The 15,000-nt window shown below is 50.6% G+C and overlaps 1 protein-coding gene across 3 annotated transcripts in view; it reads right to left on the bottom strand.

Moving 5' to 3' along the window:
* The window catches only part of CD99 (CD99 molecule (Xg blood group)), a 31,666-nt gene that overhangs the window by 5,731 nt on the left and 10,935 nt on the right, over positions 1-15,000 (bottom strand). For 2 of the 3 annotated variants that reach the window (XM_036311127.1, XM_036311125.1), the window contains exons 2-7: positions 10,620-10,649; positions 9,889-9,933; positions 8,943-8,987; positions 7,213-7,281; positions 2,624-2,668; positions 1,017-1,115 (exon numbers count right to left, since the gene is read on the bottom strand). In XM_036311127.1, coding sequence (XP_036167020.1) covers positions 1,017-1,115; positions 2,624-2,668; positions 7,213-7,281; positions 8,943-8,987; positions 9,889-9,933; positions 10,620-10,649 — 333 coding nt within the window. The remainder of the gene's footprint in view (positions 1-1,016; positions 1,116-2,623; positions 2,669-7,212; positions 7,282-8,942; positions 8,988-9,888; positions 9,934-10,619; positions 10,650-15,000) is intronic. The other variant, XM_036311126.1, reaches the window with a different exon arrangement.

The following is a 15,000-nucleotide window of genomic DNA, read 5'->3' as shown; positions in this document are numbered from 1 at the left end:
AATAAAATAAAGTAAATAAAACAAACAAAAAAATCATAAATAAAAATAAAATACTAAAAAAAATAAATCAAAATATTAACATTAAAAAAACAAAACAAATGAAAATAAAATACTAAAATTCCCCAAACACAGGTTCAGCGCTACCTGGTGTGGCTCAGTGGTTAGAGCGTCACACTGCGGACTGAAGGGTCCCGGGTTCGATTCCCGGTCAGGGGCACAGGCCCGGGTTGTGGGCTCCGTCCCCAGTGGGGGGCGTGCAGGAGGCAGCCGATCCATGATTCTCTCTCATCATCGATGTTTCTACCTCTCTCCCTCTCCCTTCCTCTCTGAAACCAGTAAAAATATATTAAAAAAATAAAAATTAAATAAAAGTACATTATTTTTAAAAAATTAAAAATAAATAAAATCCAGCCCTAGCCATTGTGCCTCAGTGGATAGAGCGTCGGCCTGCGGACTGAAGGGTCCCGGGTTCGAATCCCGGTCAAGGGCATGGACCTGGGTTGCGGGCACATCCCCAGTGGGGGGCGCGCAGGAGGCGGCTGATCGATGTTTCTCTCTCATCGATGTTTCTAACTCTCTATCCCTCTCCCTTCCTCTCTGTAAAAAATCAATAAAATATATTTTTAAAAAATAAATAAAGTATTGGGGTGCAGGAGGCAACCCATCGATGTGTCTATCTCTCTCTCTCTCTCCCCCCCCTCCCTTCCACTCCCTCTAAAAAACAGTGGAAAAACAAAATAAATAAAACAAAAAAATGAAATAAAATGAATACACAAAAACAAATGAAAATAAAATGCTAAAATAAATAAATAAAAATATTAAAATTAAAAAACAAAATAAATGAAACAAAAAAAATAAAAACAAACAAAATAAATAAAAATAAAATACTAAAAAATAAATTCTCGGGTGAGAATTTTAAAAAGAAAAAAAAAACACGATAAAATAAAAAAAAATAAAATTCAATTTAAAAAACGTATTTTAAAAGAAAAGAAAATGGGAAAACCAGGGGTACGTACCCTGCCCGTCGCCCTCATGCCGCGGGCTGCCGCCTCCCCCACCGGCGCCGTCCCCGTCCCCGCCGCCACCTGCACCTCCAGTTCCACCTCCAGCTCCGGCTGTAAGACAGCGACAGACACAATGCAGCCCGCCCGGCCGGTGTGGCTCAGTGGTTAGGCGCCGATCGGCCTGGGAACCCGGAGGTCCTGGGTTCGAGTCACGCGGCATCGGTCAGATTCGGGGCTGAAGACACAATGCAGCCCGCCCGGCCGGTGTTGCCCAGTGGTTAGGCGCCGATCGGCCTGGGCTCCAGGAGGTCCCGGGTTCGAGTCACGCGGCATCGGTCAGATTCGGGGCTGAAGAGACAATGCCGCCCGCCCGGCCGGTGTTGCTCAGTGGTTAGGCGCCGATCTGCCTGGGCACCAGGAGGTCCCGGGTTCGAGTCACGCGGCATCGGTCAGATTCGGGGCTGAAGAGAATGCAACCCGCCCGGCCAGTGTGGCTCAGTGGTTAGACACCGATCGGCCTGGGCACCACGAGGTCCCGGGTTCGAGTCACGTGGCATCGGTCAGATTCGGGGCTGAAGGGACAATGCAGCCCGCCCTGCCGGTGTGGCTCAGTGGTTAGGCACCGGTCAGCCTGGGCACCCGGAGGTCCCGGGTTCGAGTCACGCGGCATTGGTCAGATTCGAGGCTGAAGAGACAATGCAACCCGCCCGGCCAGTGTGGCTCAGTGGTTCGGCACCGATCAGCCTGGGCACCAGGAGGTCCCGGGTTCGAGTCACGCGGCATCGGTCAGATTCGGGGCTGAAGAGACAATGCAACCCGCCCGGCCGGTGTGGCTCAGTGGTTAGGCACCAGGAGGTCCCAGGTTCGAGTCACGCGGCATCGGTCAGATTCGGGGCTGAAGAGACAATGCAGCCCGCCTGGCCACTGTGGCTCAGTGGTTAGGCACCAATCCGCCTGGGCACCCGGAGGTCCCGGGTTCGATTCCCGGTCAAGGGCACGCGCCCGGGTTGCGGGCTCGATCCCCAGCAGGGGGCGTGCAGGAGGCAGCCGATCCGTGATTCTCTCTCCTCATTGATAGTTCTGCCTCTCCCTCTCCCTTCCTCTCTGACATCAATATAAAACTATTATAAAAATAAAAATGAGCCCTGACCGGTGTGGCTCAGTGGCTAGAGCGTCGGCCTGCGGACTGAAGGGTCCCGGGTTCGAATCCCGATCAAGGGCATGGACCTTGGTTGCGGGCACATCCCCAGTGGGGGGCGTGCAGGAGGCAGCTGATCGATGTTTCTAACTCTCCCTCTCCCTTCCTCTCTGTAAAAAAAAAATCAATAAAATATATTTTAAAAAATGAAATAAATAAATTAAAATTAAATTTTTTTAAAAAAAAACCAGTACATTCGACGTGTCCTGTATCTAAGGAAGGTTAAAACACAGGGGACCATTTTTGGGGTCTGGAACGGATTCATTTCATTCACGTGATTCCTAACGTCGGGGGCAGAGGCGGGACGATTCGATTTTCAGACAAATCGCTTCTCAAGGAACCTTCCGGAAGGAATGAAGTTGGATAACCCCGGTGGCCCCTGTTGACGGAGAAAAGCGACAAAAGGAATAAGTAAGCCTACCTCCCCCTGAGGTCCCGTCCAGGAGGTCGGAATCTGAAAATCCACCTGAAAAAAAGAAAAAAAAATAGTGTCATCTATCATATTGCCATTCTCGGGGGGGGGGGGGGGGGGGGCGGGGGGGGGGTGAGTCCCCCAATATCTTGGCCCGAAGGAAACGCCATGAGAAACCAACACAGGGCTGGGCGGACCCCACCCGGGCATGAATTTTCGGTCGACATCTTCCCCCCCCCCCAAAAAAAAATGCAATGACACAGCCCCGGCCAGTGTGGCTCAGTGGTAGAGCAGGTTGCATTCCTGGCCAACGGGATGCCTCAGTAGTTGAGCATGGACCCAGGAACCAGGAGGTCAGGGTTCGATTCCCGGCCAAGGGCACAGGCCCGGGTTGCGGGTTCGATCCCCAGTCGGGGCCGTGCAGGAGGCGGCCGATCGATGATTCTTTCTCATCATCGATGATGCACCTATCTCTCTCTCCCTCTCTCTTCCTCGCTCTGAAATCAACAAAAATATATATTAAAAAGAAAAAAAAGAAAAAAGATGAGCCCTGGCTGGTGTAGCTCAGTGGATAGAGCGTCGGCCTGCAGACTGAAGGGTCCTGGGTTCGATTCCCGGTCAAGGGCATATGCCCGGGTTGCGGGCTCCATCCCCAACCAGTAGGGGGCGTGCAGGAGGCGGCCGGTCCATGATTCTCTCTCATCATCGACGTTTCTCTCTCTCTCTTCTCCCTTCCTCTCTCTGAAATCAATAAAAATAAAAAATAAAAATAAAAGATGTTCGCAAAACGGGAAACAAACCCATATTTTATAGAATCTTTGGGGGATGGTGCGCCCCCCACCCAGGAGAATGAGCTGACGTAAGGCTGAGTGAGGTTGGGCGCCGTGGCCTGCAAGGTGCGGCTCGAGAGCCACAGGCGGCTCTCTGGCCCCTTGAGTGCGGCTCTTCCTAAGCCTGAGGCGTCCCCCTCATGAAGTGAATCGCAATGGACCTGCCTATAGAGTTTAAGTTTAAAAAAATCCGGCTCCCCAAAGCGATTTCATGTCTAACCAGCCCGGAATGACTCCAGCCATCCTCATGCCAACTGAGGCGGCAGAAGAAAACGATAGCAGATGGAATTAAAGATACGAAGAGGAATTGTAAATACATGCATCAATAAAAAATAATTATTTTTTCTTATTTTTAAAAAAAAAAAAAATCTAAAAAAAAAAGATCATGGACCTTAAGCAAAAATAATAGCAGTGGATTTTGGAGGTTCTGACGCATAAAAGTAAAATGTATGACACTATGACAGCAATAGCACAAACGACGAGAGGAAAGAAATGGAAGCATATGGCTGAATAGTTTTAAAATATACTTGGGAGTGGTATAATATTATGTAAGGATACAGGGGGATCAGTTCATCAAAGTTCTATTGGGCCACAGCCAAAAAAAAAAAAAAAAAAAGGAAAAAGAAATTTCAATCGTCGTCCTGGTGATATTTGGCTCCGTTGACTAATGGGTTGGCCGACCTCTGGGTTAGGGTGTGACCTGAGGAAGAACTCAATCCCCCCAGGTGATATCGGCCCGGACGGCGTGGCCCCGGAGACACCACGACCAAGCCTACGTCCGCCACGCCCAGCCCAGACGCCTTAGTCATCACCCGGGAAGGCTCTGGATTTGGGAACGGCTCCTCAGACAAAACCAGCAGCTAGCGGACACCCACCAAACTTAATCCACCTTTTTACGAAAACCTTTCCTGACCAACTAGAGATGATTCCATGAAGGCAAAGATATATATATATATATAGAATTTTTTTAAGATATTTTTATTGATTTCAGAGAGGAAGGGAGAGGAAGAGAGAAATATCCATGAGGAGAGAGAATCGTGGACCGGCTGCCTCCTGCACGCCCCCGACTGGGGTTCCAGCCTGCAACCCGGGCCTGTGCCCTTGACCGGGAATCGAACCCGGGACCTCCTGGTTCATAGGTTGATGCTCAAACACTGAGCCACACTGGCTGGGCCAAAGGTATATCCTATATATAGAAGCCCAGTGATGAAAATGGCAGAACAACCAGAATGACCACGGCCCCTCGTCCCAGCTGGCCCTGCCCCCCAGTGAGTGGTTATGGGCGATCAGGCAGGCAGGAGAGTGGTTAGGGGCAATCAGACAGGCAGGCGAGTGGTTAGGGGCGATCAGGCAGGCAGGCGAGTGGTTAGGGGCGATCAGGCAGGCAGGCAGAGTGGTTAGGGGTGATCAGGCAGGCGGGCGAGTGGTTAGGGGCGATCAGGCCAGCAGGGGAGCAGTTAGAGGCATCAGGTCGCAGGGGAGCAGTTAGGGGCGATCAGGCAGGCAGAGTGGTTAGGGGTGATTAGGCAGGCAGAGTGGTTAGGGGTGATCAGGCAGGCAGGTGAGTGGTTAGGGGCGATCAGGCGGGCAGGCGAGTGGTTAGGGGCGATCAGGCAGGCAGGTGAGTGGTTAGAGGCGATCAGACAGGCAGGCGAGTGGTTAGGGGTGATCAGGCAGGCAGGTGAGTGGTTAGGGGCGATCAGGCAGGCAGGCGAGTGGTTAGGGGTGATCAGGCAGGCAGGCGAGTGGTTAGGGGTGATCAGGCAGGCAGGTGAGTGGTTAGGGGCGATCAGGCAGGCAGGTGAGTGGTTAGAGGCAATAAGGCAGGCAGGCGAGTGGTTAGGGGTGATCAGGCAGGCAGGCGAGTGGTTAGGGGTGATCAGGCAGGCAGGCGAGTGGTTAGGGGTGATCAGGCAGGCAGGTGAGTGGTTAGAGGCGATCAGGCAGGCAGGCGAGTGGTTAGGGGCAATAAGGCAGGCAGGCGAGTGGTTAGGGGCGATCAGACAGGCAGGCAGATGAGTGGTTAGGGGCGATCAGACAGGCAGGCGAGTGGTTAGGAGCCAGTGGTCCCGGATTGCGAGAGGGTGCAGGTCGGGCTGAGAGGACCCTTTCCCCATTGCACAGATTCCGTGCACCGGGCCTCTAGTTTTCTATAAAAACCTCCTTCAGTGCAAACCTTCAGATTCACGCGTTAAAAGACATAAAACAAAAGGGCAACTGCACTGTTGACACCTTCCCAGTGGGGGGCGTGCAGGAGGCGGCCGATCCGTGAGTCTCTCTCATCGGGGATGTTTCCATCTCTCTCCCTCTTTTTTCCTCCCGGAAATCCATATTTTAAAAAAAATATATATATATATATATTGTTAAAAAAATTCATGGCCCCATCCTATGATCATCTTCTTAGAAAAGCTAACCCGCGAAGAGAACCCGTTAAACCTTAAAAGGCTGTTCATAGTTAAGTGTCTATTTTTTTAAAAAAAACAAAAGCCTGTAAAAGCAATTTTCTTCGTTACAGAAATGATCAGAAAACAGATGGACCTAAAACGTAGCCCCAGAAATAAACAGAAACAGGGCAGCAACGCCGTTGAGAAACGCATTTAAAGGGGAAAAAAAATAAATAAATGAGAAAAGAATTTACATAACTGAATCCCCAAGGAAAACACGTTCCATTTGGCAAATGGGTCAGCATTTTGCAAATCCATTTGTAGTCATGAACAATTCAAAAGAAAAAATACTGTTAATGTCCGGCCTGTGTGGCTCAGTGGTTGAGCATCGACCTATGAACCAGGAGGTCCCGGGTTCGATTCCCGGTCAAGGGCACAGGCCCGGGTTGCGGGCTCCATGCCCAGTAGGGGGCGTGAGGGAGGCAGCCGGTCCATGATTCTGTCTCATTATGGATGTTTCTCTCTCCCTCTCTCTCTCCCTTCCTCTCTGAAATCAATAAAGATATATTTAAATATATATATATATATATGCCCTAGCCAGTGTGGCTCAGTGGATAGAGCATTAGCCTGCAGACTGAAGGGTCCCGGGTTCGATTCCCAGTCAAGGGCACAGGTCCAAGTGGTGGGCTTGATCCCCAGTAGGGGGCGTGCAGGAGGCAGCCGATCCACGATTCTCTTGTCATTATTTATATTTCTCTCTCTCTTTCCCTCTCCCTTCTTCTCGGAAATCAATAAAATATATTAAAAGAATACAGAAAACTCCTTTAATAATAATAATACTGTTAATTGTGGACACAAACGATAGTGCAGTGAAGGCCTTGGAGGGGCAGGTATTGGATGGAGTGAAGGGACTGGCTCCCCGAAAATTTAAGCAAAAATAAAGGCCCTAGCGGATAGAGCGTCGGCCTGTGGACCGAAGGGTCCTGGGTTCGATTCTGGTCAAGGGCACATGCCTGGGTTGAACTCCCGATCCCCAGTAGGGGGCGTGCAGGAGGCAGCCGATCCATGAATCTCTCTCATCACAGATGTTCCTGTCTCCCTCTCCCTCTCCCTTCCTCTCTGACATCCATAAAAATGCAAATTAGAAAAAAAAAATCACATGCAAATAAAACCAAAAGTATCCTTTTGAAAAGTGTCTCCCCCTGCTGGAAATTTGGAATTTCCCTGAACAGAGAAGACCAGTCAGCACATGCAAATCTGAATTCACCCCCTTCTCAGATGACGTGGAAAAAAATCAGTTTCCTGTAGAAAAAAAAAAACACACAAAAAAACACCAAAAAAGAAAAAACATACAGATTGGACAGGAAGCACGTTAGGGTCTTACCTGAGGTTTCTGGCTGCTTTGGGTTCGGATTCGGTTTGGGTCTCGGGGGAGCAGGAATTCCTGGGTCACCTGTTGGCCAAAGAGCAGAATTGCGATCAGGAGAAATTTCCAGGAAAGAAGTGCGCGAAGCACGCATTTGCCGATAAACGGTTTACCAGGCATACCCTGGGCCTGGGTGGGGAAAACCGTAGACTGGGGGTGGGGAACTCCCCATCTGTGAGCCAAAGAAGGCCCATGAAGTCGTCTGACCTTGCCAACACTTTGGGGGTGAGTTCACTCAATGTTCGACCCAATATAACAGGCTAATTTTTTTAAAAAAATAATTCTTTATTTCCTACAACGTTTGTGATATCATACTAGGTAAGTACAGTTGTGGTAATATTATTAGACTAGAGGCCTGGTGCACTGAAATTCATGCACTCGGGGTGTGTGTGGGGTGTCCCTGAGCCCGGCCTGCACCCTCTCACAGTCCAGGAGCCCTCGGGGGATGTCCGACTGCTGAGGAGGTGGGAGAGGCTCCCGCTACCGCCAGTGCACTTTCCAGCCGTGATCCCAGCTTCTGGCTGAGCAGCTCTCCCCCTGTGGGAGCACACTGACCACCAGGGGGCAGCTCATGCGTTGAACATCTGCCCCCTGGTGGTCAGTGCCCATCGTAGCGACCGGTCATTCCACCGTTTGGTCCATTTGCATATTTGCCTTTTATTATATGGGATTTAAAATCTTTTTCCTTGAAATATTGATGTCGGTTGTGTGTAATATTTTTATACCTAAAATCGTTTCTCTTGAAAAAATAAAAAATACATGAATAAATAAATAATTCCTTATTGTTGACAGTATTAGATAGGTCCCCCATGATTCCTCCACTGACCCCTCCATTCTGCCCCCACCCCCACCTCCTACCCTAGGCCCTCACCCCCCTATGGTCTGTGTCCGTGGGTGACGCATCAATGCATACAAGGTCCCTGGTTAACTACCTCCCGCCCACCCATCCTGTCCTGCCTTCCCTCTGAGATTCCACACTCTGTTCCATGCTCCCATGTCTCTGGATATATTTTGTTCATCAGTTTATTCGGTTCATTAGCTTCCAGGTAGGAGTGAGATCATGGGGTATATGTCTTTCTCCGACTGGCTTATTTCCCTCAGCATCATGCTCTCCAGGTCCCTCCATGTGGTCCCAAAGCAAAGGGTGAGAGATCCTACCTTTTTCAGGGCTGCATACTACTCCACGGTGTACCTACCCCAAAGCTTTTTTATCCACTCGTCTACGGATGGGCACCTGGGCTGGTCTCCTGATCTTAGCTCTTATAAATGGTGCTGGCAGGCTAATTTTCTTTTTAAGTGGACACTTTTGTATGGCCCGCTATAAATATGCAAATGGCCATAGACCATCAACCACCTGAGGGTTGCTTTCCACCGTCTACCGCCCGCAATAGTGAAGTTCACGTGTCTCCAATAGAAACGAAGAAATAGCTCTCGCCGTTTTGGCTAAGTGGATAGAGCATCGGCCTGGGGACTGCAGGGTCCTGGGTTCGATTCCCGGTCAAGGGCACATGCCCGGATTGTGGGCTGGATCCCCAGTAGGGGGCGTGCAGGGGGCGGCCGATCCGTGATTCTCTCTCCTCATGGATGTTTCTCTCTCTCTCTCTCTCTCCCTCTCTTTTCCTCTCCGAAACCAATAAAAATCTATATAGAAATAAATTTAAAAAAATAAGAAAAACAAAGGTACTTACTGTGTCCCCCACCACCCAGGGCATCTTCTAAACTTAAGTCATCACCTAAAAAGGGAGAAATAGCTTTTAATACCCAAGTTCAGGGGCCGGGGCGAAATCAAAGGAAAAAAATATCTTTCATTGGAGAAAACGCTGCATCTCCAAATCGCTACATAACTTTCTTGACCAGGATCTCCACGGAAACACCCACTTCCCCAGTCAATTTTCCCATCATGCATCCCTCCGATGAAAAAAGAACCAAGAGCCTTAGCTGGTGTGGCTCAGTGGCTAGAGCGTCGGCCTTGCAGACTGCAGGGTCCCGGGTTCGAATCCAACCAAGGGCACATGCCCAGGGTGTGGGTTCGATCCCCAACCAGTAGGGGGCGTGCAGGAGGCGGCCGATCCATGATTCTCATCTTTGATGTCTCTCTCCCTCTCCCTTGCTCTCTGAAATCAATAAAAAAAAAAATTTTTTTTTAAATAGTCAATTAGCCCTGGCTGGTGTGGCTCAGTGGCTAGAGCGTCCGCCTGCGGACTGAAGGGTCCTGGGTTCGATTCCCGGTCAAGGGCACAGGCCCGGGTTGCAGGCTCGATCCCCAACCAGTAGGGGGCGTGCAGGAGGCAGCCGATCCAGGATTCTCATTCATCATCGATGTTTATCTCTCTCTCTCTCTCTGAAATCAATAAAAATATGTGTTTGTTTGTTTTTTTTTAATAAAAGCCAGGAAAGCCAGAAAGACTGTCCACAGGACCCAATTGTATCTCCTAGAATCATCACCATCCTTTTTTTAGGAGAATCATTGGACGGCACCAGGCGATGCACAGGCAGGACTGGTCTGTATCCACAGCCCCCCGAATCCAATGTCTTCACACTTGTCTCCGCCTCTCCCAGCTCTGGGGCCGAGGACAGGGACCCACAATGGTTTTCCCCTCCCTCTCTGGCACCCCAAGAACATCTGCTTCTCACCAGAACTGGGTTTCTTTGGCGTAGGTGTGGGCTTCTTGGGGCCGTCTGCAGAGAAAAGACATTCCACGGTCAGTGAAACAGGGTCACCTCTCAACCAGGCTCCATTTAAAAATAAAAATAAAATAAAATAAAATGAAAATATATACTCAAAACATTCTATGTGCTCATTTCAACAGGTGCGGCCCTGGCTGGGTAGCTCAGCCAGTTGCAATGTTGTCCCGGCCACCAAAGGGTTATGGGTTCGAATCCCGGTCCAGGGCACCTGCCCGGGGTTGCGGGCTCGATTCCCAGGAGGGGGCCTGCAGGAGGCGGCCGATGCATGATTCTCTCTCATCACCAGCATCCTCTCTCTCTCTCTCTCTCTCTCTCCCCCTCCAAAAATCAATAAAAATATTTTTTTAATAAAAATGAGGCCTAGCTGGTGTGGCTCAGTGGATAGAGCGTCGGCCTGCAGACTGAAGGGTCCCGGGTTCGATTCCCGGCCAAGGGCAGATGTCCGGGGTTGTGGGCTCCATTCCCAACCAGTAGGGGGCGTGCAGGAGGCGGCCGGTCCATGATTCTCTCTCATCATGGATGTTTCTCTCTCTCCCTCTCCCTTCCTCCCTGAAATCAATAAAAATATATTAAAAAAAAATAGCAATGGATTCTTCCACCTCCACGTCGTAAAGAGTCTACTAGTACCAACGGTCACAGGAACAAAATAGAAATGCAATGCTGCCCATGTGACTCACCATCAAAGGCATCCGCTAAGTCGAAATCGCCTGAAAGAAAGAGAGTCCTGTAAGAAATCAGGAAAAAAAGCAAACCAGGCTTGGGAAGGAAGAAAAGAATTTAAAAAAAAAATTTTTTTTTTAAAGGAAACTAGATTGTGTGAGGTGTGTGGGGGGGTTATTTTGAAGTTTTGGGAAACACAGGAATGTGTTGTGACGCCTCGTCTCCTTCTAAATAGCCACTTGAACCCCTAAAAGGAATGTCCGTGTTTATAGCGAACAATCGATGGATTTCGCAGAAGTAAAAATAGTGGGGCATACGTCGCCCTAAAAAGGCTGGTCTGTGGAAGTGGGTGAGGAACACCCCGGCTGGTGGGGCTCCGTGGTTGAGCCTCGACCTACGAACCAGGAGGTCCTGGGTTCGATTCCCGGTCAAGGGCACAGGCCCGGGTTGCGGGATCCATCCCCAACCAGTAGGAGGCATGCAGGAGGCAGCCGGTCCATGATGGATGTTTCTCTGTCTCTCTCCCTCTCCCTTCCCCTCTGACCTCAATAAAAATATATTCTAAATATGCTATAGAATAAAAGCCTAAAATGCTAAGTGTCCAGTTCAACCAATCAGAGCGTAATATGCAAATGACATGCTAAGGCCGCTCAATTGCTCGCTATTACGTGCACGGACCACCAGGGGGCAGACAGTCGACAGGTCGACCAGTCGCTATGACGTGCACTGACCACCAGGGGCAATCAGTCAACTGGTCGACCAGTCGCCATGACGTGCACTGACCACCAGGGGGCAGAAAGTCAACTGGTCAACCAGTCGCCATGACGTGCACTGACCACCAGGGGGCAGAGAGTCAACTGTTCGACCAGTCGCTATGACGTGCACTGACCACCATGGGGCAGAGAGTCAACTGTTCGACCAGTCGCCATGACGTGCACTGACCACCAGGGGGCAGAGAGTCAACTGTTCGACCAGTCGCTGTGACGTGCACTGACCACCAGGGGGCAGAGAGTCAACTGTTCGACCAGTCGCTATGACGTGCACTGACCACCAGGGGCAATCAGTCGACTGGTCGACCAGTCGCTATGACGTGCACTGACCACCAGGGGCAATCAGTCGACTGGTCGACCAGTCGCTATGACGTGCACTGACCACCAGGGGCAATCAGTCGACTGGTCGACCAGTCGCTATGACGTGCACTGACCACCAGGGGCAATCAGTCGACTGGTCGACCAGTCGCTATGACGTGCACTGACCACCAGGGGCAATCAGTCGACTGGTCGACCAGTCGCTATGACGTGCACTGACCACCAGGGGCAATCAGTCGACTGGTCGACCAGTCGCTATGACGTGCACTGACCACCAGGGGGCAGACAGTCAACTGGTCGACCAGTCACTATGACGTGCACTGACCACCAGGGGGCAGACAGCCGACGGGTCGACCAGTCGCTATGACGTGCACTGACCACCAGGGGGCAGACAGTCAACTGGTCGACCAGTCACTATGACGTGCACTGACCACCAGGGGGCAGTCAACTGGTCGTCCAGTCGCTATGATGTGCACTGACCACCAGGGGGCAGACAGTCAACTGGTCGACCAGTCGCTATGACGTGCACTGACCACCAGGGGGCAGACAGCCGACGGGTCGACCAGTGGCTATGACATGCACTGACCACCAGGGGGCAGACGCTCTGACCAGTAGGTGAGCTTGCTGCTGGGGTCCGGCCGATCGGGACTGAGCGAGACGGGCCAGACACGCCCTGGAGCCCTCCCAGGTCCCTCCCCGGCCCCTATCGTGGAACCCCACTGGTGCACAAATTCGTGCACCGGGGCCTCTAGTATATTTATAAAAACCTAAGCGACAGTCCGACCGTCCGACCGTCCGACCATCCGACCGTCAAACCGTTCGCCCGGTAGCTATGACATGCAATGACCACCAGGGAGCAGACGCTCTGACCAGTAAAGGAGGGAGTGTGATTCCTGGTGAAACCAGCCGTGGCTTAGGTTGCTGCTGGGGGGCTGTCGGACCCGAATCCGTTTCACCCGCACCCCAAACCCTCGTCTCCGACATCCCCCGAGGGGTCCCGGAGTGCGAGAGGGCACTGGCCAGGACGAGGGACCCCACCCGTGCATGAGTCCCTGGACCAGGCCTCTAGTCGATATAGATAAAAGCCCAGCGACCCAATGGCAGAATGACCGGTTGCTATGACATGCACTGCGGCGGCCGGCTGACCGGTCCAGGCCCGATCGGCCCGCCCTGCACCCTCCCGCGGACCTTCCCACCAGCCGGCCCTGACCCCTATCGTCCCCCATCAGGGCGAGATGGCCGGACCGCACCAGTGCATGAGTTTGTGCACCAGGCCTCTAGGATATATAGATATAGATGATAGATATAGATATAGATATAGATATAGATATAGATATAGATATAGATATAGATATAGATATAGATATAGATATAGATATAGATATAGATATAGATATAGATAGATATAGATATAGATATAGATATAGATATAGATATAGATATAGATATAGATAATTATAGATGAGATATAGATAGAGAGATAGAGATAGAGATAGAGATAGAGATAGAGATATACAGATATAGATGATATAGATATAGATATAGATGATATAGATATAGATATAGCTATAGATATAGATATAGATATAGATATAGGTATAGATGTATAGATGATAGATATAGATATGGATATAGATATAGATATAGATATAGATAGATAGATATAGATAGATATAGATGATATAGATAGATATAGTTTGATATAGATATAGATATAGCTGATGTAGATATAGATATAGATTTATCTATAGATATAGATTAGATATAGCTTATAGGCTATAGATTATCGATATCGATTTATAGATATAGATAGATATAGATATAAGATATAGATCCGATAGATATGATAGATATAGATATAGATAGATAGATAGATATAGATAGATAGATAGATAGAGATAGATAGATAGATTTTTTAAAGGTAACGATCCATTTATTTACTTACTAGAGGCTCAATGTACAAAAATTCATGCAAGAGACTTGACCCTCGCACCCGTAGTGGCTTTCCTCAACCCTCGCAGCCCCGGTTTCGTCCAGAAGGTTGTACGGAAGGACGTCCGGTCTAATTAGCATGATATGCGTTTATTATTATAGATTATATTCTTGTTTTGAAAACAGCAAGGAAGGGAGAGAGAGAGAGAAGAGAGAAAAATATCCACGATGAGAGAGAATCACGGACTGGCCGCCTCCCGCACGGCCCCCACTGGGGTTGGAGCCCGCAACCCAGGCCTGTGCCCTTGACGGGATTCGAACCCAGGACCCTTCAGTCTACAGGCTGATGCTCTATCTACTGAGCCCAACCAGCTAGGGCAGCTATCCCTTAATGTAAAAAAAAAATGAATGAAAGAAAGAAGGAAGGAAGGAAGGAAGGAAGGAAGGAAGGAAGGAAGGAAGGAAGGAAGGAAGGAAGGAAGGAAGGAGGAGAGAGAGACAGAGAGAGAGAGAGAGAGGATTCTCGAGACAACCACACCTGTTGACCTTTCCCTGAGCTCCTTGTCACCGACGTGGGAGAACTGGTCTGGCAGCTCCAAGCTGGGCACCGGGACCCCCTGAGGTCACGGGCGATGGGCCCACGGGTGCCCCAGGGACACAGACGTGAAACCTTCCAGCTGCAGAACCTGCCACCCCGGGGCGTCCCCCTAAACTTGTGAGCCGGAGCCCAGATGGTCCCCCCGTTTCCAGGCGGCCCCTCCAAACTCCAGATGTGAGGAAAACAGGCCGTGAGTCACCCCAGGGCGAGGCCAGGGCCCCACCCACCGGGTGACGGGCATGACTCATGCTCTGAGCATTCTCCCTTCAGATTCTTCTTTTTTTTTTTTTAATATCTCACTCAAGAATATTTTTTCCACTGATTTTTTAAATTTTATTTTCAGATTAGAGGCCCGGTGCATGAAATTCGTGCATGGGGAGGGGGGTCCCCTAAGCCCAGCCTGCACCCTCTCCAATCCAGGACCCCTCTGGGGATGTCTGACTGCCGGTTTAGGCCTGATCGCGCAGGCCTGATCACCCCTAACTGCTCTCCCCTGCTGGCCTGGTTGCCCCTAACTGCTCTCCCCAGCCGGCCTGATTGCCCCCAACTCCCCTCCCCTGCCGGCCTGATCGCCCCCAACTGCCCTCCCCTGCAGGCCTGATCGCCCCTAACTGCTCTCCCCTGCCGGCCTGATCGCCCCTAACTGCCCTCCCCTGCCGGCCTGATCGCCCCTAACCGCCCTCCCCTGCCGGCCTGATCGCCCCCAACTGCCCTCCCCTGCCGGCCTGATCACCCCCAACTGCCCTCCCCTGCTGGCCTGATCGCCCCTAACTGCCCTCC

The sequence above is a fragment of the Myotis myotis genome, unplaced genomic scaffold (genome assembly GCF_014108235.1).
Source record: "Myotis myotis isolate mMyoMyo1 unplaced genomic scaffold, mMyoMyo1.p scaffold_m19_p_50, whole genome shotgun sequence".
NCBI classification, from domain to species: domain Eukaryota; kingdom Metazoa; phylum Chordata; class Mammalia; order Chiroptera; family Vespertilionidae; genus Myotis; species Myotis myotis.
The sequence above is the reverse complement of the archived record's forward strand: the minus strand, read 5'-3'. Positions and strand labels throughout refer to the sequence as shown.